The sequence below is a fragment of the Scylla paramamosain genome, chromosome 41, assembly GCF_035594125.1.
Source record: "Scylla paramamosain isolate STU-SP2022 chromosome 41, ASM3559412v1, whole genome shotgun sequence".
In the NCBI taxonomy this organism is placed as follows: Eukaryota; Metazoa; Arthropoda; class Malacostraca; order Decapoda; family Portunidae; genus Scylla; species Scylla paramamosain.
Window position 1 is genome coordinate 5,901,967 of NC_087191.1, and position 6,570 is coordinate 5,908,536.

General features: G+C 45.6%; 1 protein-coding gene across 1 annotated transcript in view; it reads left to right on the forward strand.

Annotated features, from left to right (window-relative positions):
* Nucleotides 1-6,360, forward strand: part of LOC135092866 (dehydrogenase/reductase SDR family member 11-like) — a 26,523-nt gene extending 20,163 nt beyond the window's left edge. Inside the window, exon 7 of the mRNA XM_063991616.1 lies at nt 5,347-6,360. Coding sequence (XP_063847686.1) covers nt 5,347-5,388 — 42 coding nt within the window. The 3' untranslated portion in view covers nt 5,389-6,360. The remainder of the gene's footprint in view (nt 1-5,346) is intronic.
* Nucleotides 6,361-6,570: the final 210 nt, after the last annotated feature.

The following is a 6,570-nucleotide window of genomic DNA, read 5'->3' on the forward strand; positions in this document are numbered from 1 at the left end:
TAACAAGGCTTGAATTGGAAGCTGAAGAAAGGAGACTGAAGACTGAGGAGGTTAGAAAAGCAAGGAGGCTTGAGGCCGAGGAGAAGACCAGATTATTTGGGCAAAAGAAAGAGCTGAGGTTACTTGAGGCAGAAAAGGCGGAGAAGGAGAGGCAGAGAATCTATGAGAAAGAAATGAAGATACTTGAGGCCGAAGGAGAAAAGGAAGAAACTGAAAGGAACCGGATGTCTGAGTTGAAGAAGACTTGGATTGAGGTTAATTTACCTCATGGCTTGAAGAGAAGAGATGGAGTAAGGGAAGGTTCCGGAGAAAGACATATGATGAGGAGTTTGAAGTTAATACCAGAATTTGATGAGAAAAAGGTAACCGAATGGTCCAGGCGAGTATATGACAGGATGTCGGATGAAAATTTGAAGGAATATGAAAAGATTAAAGCTGACATCCTGAGGGCTTGTGAACTGCGGCCTGAGGTGTATAGACTGTGGTTCCGTGAAGGGAAGAAAAGGCCCAGGGATTCATATCTTTTGTGCGTTCGCTATCTGGAGGAGACATTCGAAAATTGCTAGCGAGCAGGGTACCTCCTACCGTGAGTTAAAAGAGCTCATGGTTATGGAGCAATTTGTAAACGTGGCTGAGAAAAAAAAAATGGTGCCGCTCCTCAGGGAGAAAAGGCATAAGACCATGAAGGAGGCAGCGACGTGGACGGATGACCACGTGTTGACACCACGGCATGTGCTTAGATTTGGATTGGTGGGGATGGTGATGCTTTTTCTGGTGGCGCGGCTGGCGCCGTTATGTCTGAAGGCTCACGTTTTAGTAGTGGCTTTGCCAATAAGTCTGGGCGAGTAAGCCCTGTAGGAAACAAATCTCCACACAGCCCTCAACGGAGACAGGCATGCAACACATGCAACACAACACTCCCACGTGTAGCACCCAATCCATGTGCCATGACTGTACGAGTATAAATATTAGGCATTTCAAATTCAACTGCTCAAAATTAGCAACAGGCTGGGGTGGTCGCCCCGTCGTCTGTTGATACCTCACTGTACCCTGTGATGTCTGATTTAGACTGGTGCCGCCCTTTCTTGTGTCGCCTGAGTGTTAAGATTGATGGGGTTGATTACCATGACACTGTTTTGAGGGATACAGCAGCACAGCAGTCGCTGTTTAGGTATATTTGTGGGAGGCGAGTTGCCTGCAATCAGTTTGTACGGTGCTCTAGTGTACCTGCTAGTGTCTAGGGTTGATTTTCTTCTGGGAAATGACCTGGCAGGTGGGAGAATTTGGGTGCAGTCCCCATCCGCGGACGCTGACCTGGATGCAGAGGCTGCTGATGTTGCTGACTCTGTTCTGTTATTACTCGCCCTCAGGCGAGGTGACCACTCCGGTGTTGGGTGCCTGTGGAATCTGTGGCTCATTGAATCGGTTGCAATAAGGCAGAGCTACCAGCAGAGGAGTGCAAAGCTGCAGTGGGAGCAGAGTTCCGCTGCTGGCGAGGGTCTGTTCGAGTCAGAGTCGGACTCGTCTTTGAGTTAGTGTGCTGGGACTGACTGCAACATTACAGAGCCACTGAAAGAGGCACATGACTGTGTTGAGAGAGTTGCCGAGGGTGAGGCCGGAGTGTTGAATTTGGGTTGCCTTACCCTGCGGAACATCTCGGAAGTTATACTCAAGCAGAGCTGTCACCTGGAGTCGAGGCTGTGGGCGCCGGTGCTCAGTACGGGCCACAATATGTTGTGTCTGACGTATCAGGGGTCACCGTCGAGGGCGCGGTGATTCCTAACTCTACTTGGAAGGTGGGAGTTTCCTCCTCTGCGGAATATGCCAGAGGCGGGGAGCAGGCTGCTTCCCTGCCGGGAACAGACACGGTGGGTGCTAGCAGCTGCTGCTACAGTTGTTAGTGAACCTAAGGAGGGTACTGTCCCTCGTGTATGTGCTGCCCTACTACTTGCCAAGGCAGGAGTGGATGACAAGGAAGTTGAGGGTTGGGTAGAGTTTCTAGTGGAGTATAACACTATTGTGAATTGCCGGTGGAGAGACAAGAACAGAGGTTTGGAGCTCTATTTTGATGTGCCATCCGCAGTTAAAAAGGCACGGGTGTTAGTAGCACATAATGTCCGGGTGTTTGGTCGTTTGGAGTCGGGTTGACTCGGGAGCGTTTGGCGCGGCTTTGGTGGTCGGGTGTGGCCACATTTGTTGGGTGTAACCGCGTGGGTCAAGCTGCCAAACTTGATGACCTTGGTCTGGGGCCTCTCTCCATCGTCTTATAGCCGGTATTGTTTCTCCCAGTGCGAGGAAAATTTGTAATGTTGCTAACTCGATTCCTTCCCGAGAGAGTTGTGATGGTGTTATTGATGCGGGAGTTACGGCGTGGCGTCGGGAGGCAACGTTGAGCAAGGCTGCCGGTGGAAGTTTGTTGCTTGCTGCTTGAGAAGCTCCTTCAGTGTTGCTAGTGTCTTTGTTTGGCAGAGCTGCTGTTGACTGTCATGTTCTTGGCCCGAGACGTGTAGTGTGTGTTCATGGATGTCGGTTTCTTTGAAGCGACAAGTATTCGGAGTTAGAATGGAGTGCAGGCGGGAGTAGTTGTTAGGACCAGTGAGGATGGCCCAGCGGCACGTTGGCCTGGCTCATGCTGGAGCTGGGGTTTGTTGTTTTGTGGCGGCCACGTGTGTTTGTTTGGATTCGTATGTGGGGTTGTGTGCTACGTCCTGGCAAGGAGCAGCCGTCATCTCTCTGTGGTGATACCTGTGTCATCGAGTTGTCGCCAGGAGGAATGATGTATGATAGCATCGCTGTACCTGAGATTGAGTCGCAGGCTTCGTCGTATCGCACTCGGGAAGTATTATTTTGTTTTGCTAAGAGCAGCCAGATGACCCCTCCCACTTTTGCCAGGGAAGTGGCATTTTTTAGGTGTGGCATGGAGGCTCCATGGAGCCACGAGTCGGCAAGCAGGAGTGGTGTTGTCGGCTGTGAAGGCCCAGAAGTGAGATTTTTGTGTTCTCCGGAGAGGAAATTTGAGGGAGCCAGCTAGTCAGATTTGTTTGACGGCCGGAAACAGAGTTTTATTTAACCAGGAAGAGTAATACCTGCCAGTGCCGTGACAGTGCACCAGAAGACCACGGTACCTGGTGGGCTCATTGAGTGCTGCAGGGGTGTAAGGATGTTGCATGGTGACTCTGATGCTTGCACAGTGTAGAGAAGATACCGAAGGAGCAGGGTGTGTAGTGAAGAACGTAGGAGAAGAGATGAGAGTAGATGAAGTAGCGAAGGTAGCGAACAGAGAAGACGACGGAAGCGGAGGAGTAACCAGAGTCACGGAAGAAGTTGGTACAGCTATGGCTGATGGACGAAAGAGCTAAATATGATACCCTACAGGAGAAAGTTTGCACACCGATGTAGCCGTGAAGACTATAGGTCCTGGTATTTAGTCAGAGATGGGTCTCGGAGGAGGAATAAAAGGAGAAAGACGAATCGGTAGTCTAAGTTGGAGGGCCCAGTGGAAGCCAGAATTATTTCCAGTTCTTCTTGTGATTAATCATGTCAGTGTTGATGAAGTGTTTTAGTATTTTGTGATGAGTATACGCCCTCTGTTGATTTTTTTGTATTTTGCCATGCGTAGTTATGTGCTGCGTTTGAAGTTATGTTCCTAAAATTTTTGTATTTCTTCCGAAAATTTATTATTAATGAGGGGGCGTGTTACGCGTAGCGATGTAAGGTGAAGATGAAAGAGAAGAGGGAGAGAGAGATGAGAAGAGAAACAGGATGAGGACGTGAATTTGACGTCTGTGACGCGTAGCCTATCGTAGAACTTGCTACAACTTTCACCCGCACAGTCACTCGTATTCCTCAAGTAATTTTTCTTATTTCCCATTGTTCATTCAATTTGAATCTCATCCAGCGTTTAATAGAAGATCTGTTCTTGATGATAAAGTAATCAGTATTCACCTAGCCCCCATAATTTAGTTACAAGAATATTCAGAAGTAAAGTGTTTTATTCATGTAAGCCTGCGTTAACCGAGGCGAAGCAGTGTGTGTGTGTGTGTGTGTGTGTGTGTGTGTGTGTGTGTGTGTGTGTGTGTCACCATCCTACCCTCTCTCTTGTACCACCGCCGTAGTAAAAGGGTGGGAGAACATTAGCCTTGTCTTCCCACAGTCAGTCACAGTCCAGCTACCACATGAAGAAGATATACGAAGGCAGACAGCGTCGTTTGGAGGACTTTTTTTTTTTTTTAAGTTAGATGGGGCAGTTGCTTCAAGGGGATAATTGAGTAATCACCGGCCGTAAGCCTCGGCCTATATGGGTAGCAAGAGGAGTCTCCATAGTTGTCTGCCAAAGAGTGTATTTAATTATAACCCATTACATATTTAGGGATGTGACTCCTCGGCTGTGTGCAGGCCGAGCTCTGCTACAGTGAGAGGTGAATTACCTTCCTGTTCGTTTGTGGACACTCATCTGTATTTGTCTTGTTGTGGTGGTGTCATGTTAAATGCTACTGTTGGCTGAGGCTCGGGCAGAGTGCTCAGCCTCAGACGACTTAAGTGAATAGATGTGTAGAAAGAAGAAAGAAGAAAGTCCTACTCCCTCCTCAGATCCTGACAAAACCTGCCGTCCAGGAGGTAGTAAATAACACTACTCGGCGAGAGATATAATGCTTCGTTGGACAGAGGAAAGATTTGATACTGAGTGTGGTAGTCTAATAGGCTTTTATATCTCGAACTTATATGTATTGTCGCTTGTTATAATTGACTTTTCTAAAGAACGATTCTTTCCTAACTATTAGAGCTGGTAATTGGTGAACTTATTCTGATAGGTTCCTGCCCACTGTTTCGATGAAGGTCACCCATTTTGTACTAGAGATTTGTTCGTCACTGGTTGCTTGACTTACTGAATGTTACTGGAAATGATGGTGGCTGAATAGACGATGGTGGCTCTAGTTGATCCTCCGATGCATTACTGGTACCGTGGAGTAGGTGGGTAGTGGTTTAGATTATGGTTAATCAATCAGACAGATGTACAGTAATTCTTGATTTAATGATGGACAGAGATGTACACGCGTGATACCGAGACACTATTACGACGGACTTGACAATGCTTTACTCTCTCTCTCTCTCTCTCTCTCTCTCTCTCTCTCTCTCTCTCTCTCTCTCTCTCTCTCTCTCTCTCTCTCTGAAGACTGACTAAACTGGTCTCTGCTCCCTGAACTGTCTGTCTCTGATCTCTTCTTTGAACTCTATCTCCGATCTGATATGCTCTATCTGAACTGATGATCTAGCTACGCGTACAGGCTCTACTTATGTGAAAGAAATGTATCAGAGATAAAGGGATGACCACTTATATTTCAACAGATCCATGACCTCATAATGCGGCCGACAAAGGAAAAACATTGAGAGGTGTCGACATTGTGCTAGACTGAAGTGCTGACCGGCTGGCTGGAAGGTTTACTGATTTAAACACACACACACACACACACACACACACACACACACACACACGTTGCAAGAATAAATTGTTTACTTGTATATTAAGTAATAAACTAACTTTATACTGTTGTAAAATATACTTAATTACTGTGTTGAAAATTGGGTGAGGCACTGGCATGTATGGAAGGTGTAGAGGATAGGTTTAAGAAATTGTTCCTTTACCTGATAGTGAATATGTAAAATCTTTCAAAATTGCATTGCGAATTAATGGAAAAGTTTTGCGAGATGGCAAGAAAAAAAAGTTTGGCTTACATTATGAAGATAGTTGAACGTGCTTCATAACACAAAGGAAATAGGTTTGGAATCTGTTACCTAATTCCTTGAAACGCTCATGGATACTAAAGGCTCGAAAGCTTGTTGGCTAAAAGAACAGTGTACGAATACACTGAGAGTGACTTACAAAGTAACTCACTAAACTTGCAACTCAGTGTTGTGAGCAAGAATCCCGGAAGTGAAATTGTCAAGGGTGCATTAAATTAAATAAAATTAATTCAAGAACAGCAAAATGTTATATCTCAATATCTTATAAGCACACTGTTAGGTTAGACTGGGTTAGTTAGCATCAGCATCAAAATGTTAAAGGATAGTGCTGGTACTATGGTGTAGAAGGGCATGACATTTATGACTATGCTTTTAATCTATATAACCCAGATAAGTTCACGTGCCTAAAAACAATGTAACCTGGTTTGAATATGTAAATGTGGACCATCTTTCAAAGCAGAGTACACTCTCAGATGCTACTTGTGATGGAACTTCGGGCGAACAAGTGTCGGGAGCTAGACATCCTCCGAAAGCATTGGATAATTCCATTTGAAAGGTTTTATTCTCCAATATACGGTAGAAAATTACCACAACTGTAAGATATATTTATTAACAAAATTTGTGTTTTTTATTACCCTAATTGAAAGGTTAAATCACAGGATTTCAGCCTTTTAAAAGATGCATCTGAACGAGTTGATAGCAAGCCTGTTGCATGCGCACTTTTCATCATCGCTACTACTGACAACCCCTTCTCACCTTTCTGGAGCATCAACCATGATAGGTATACTTCGTTTATTTATATTTTTTTGTTCCTCCAGAAAACATGTA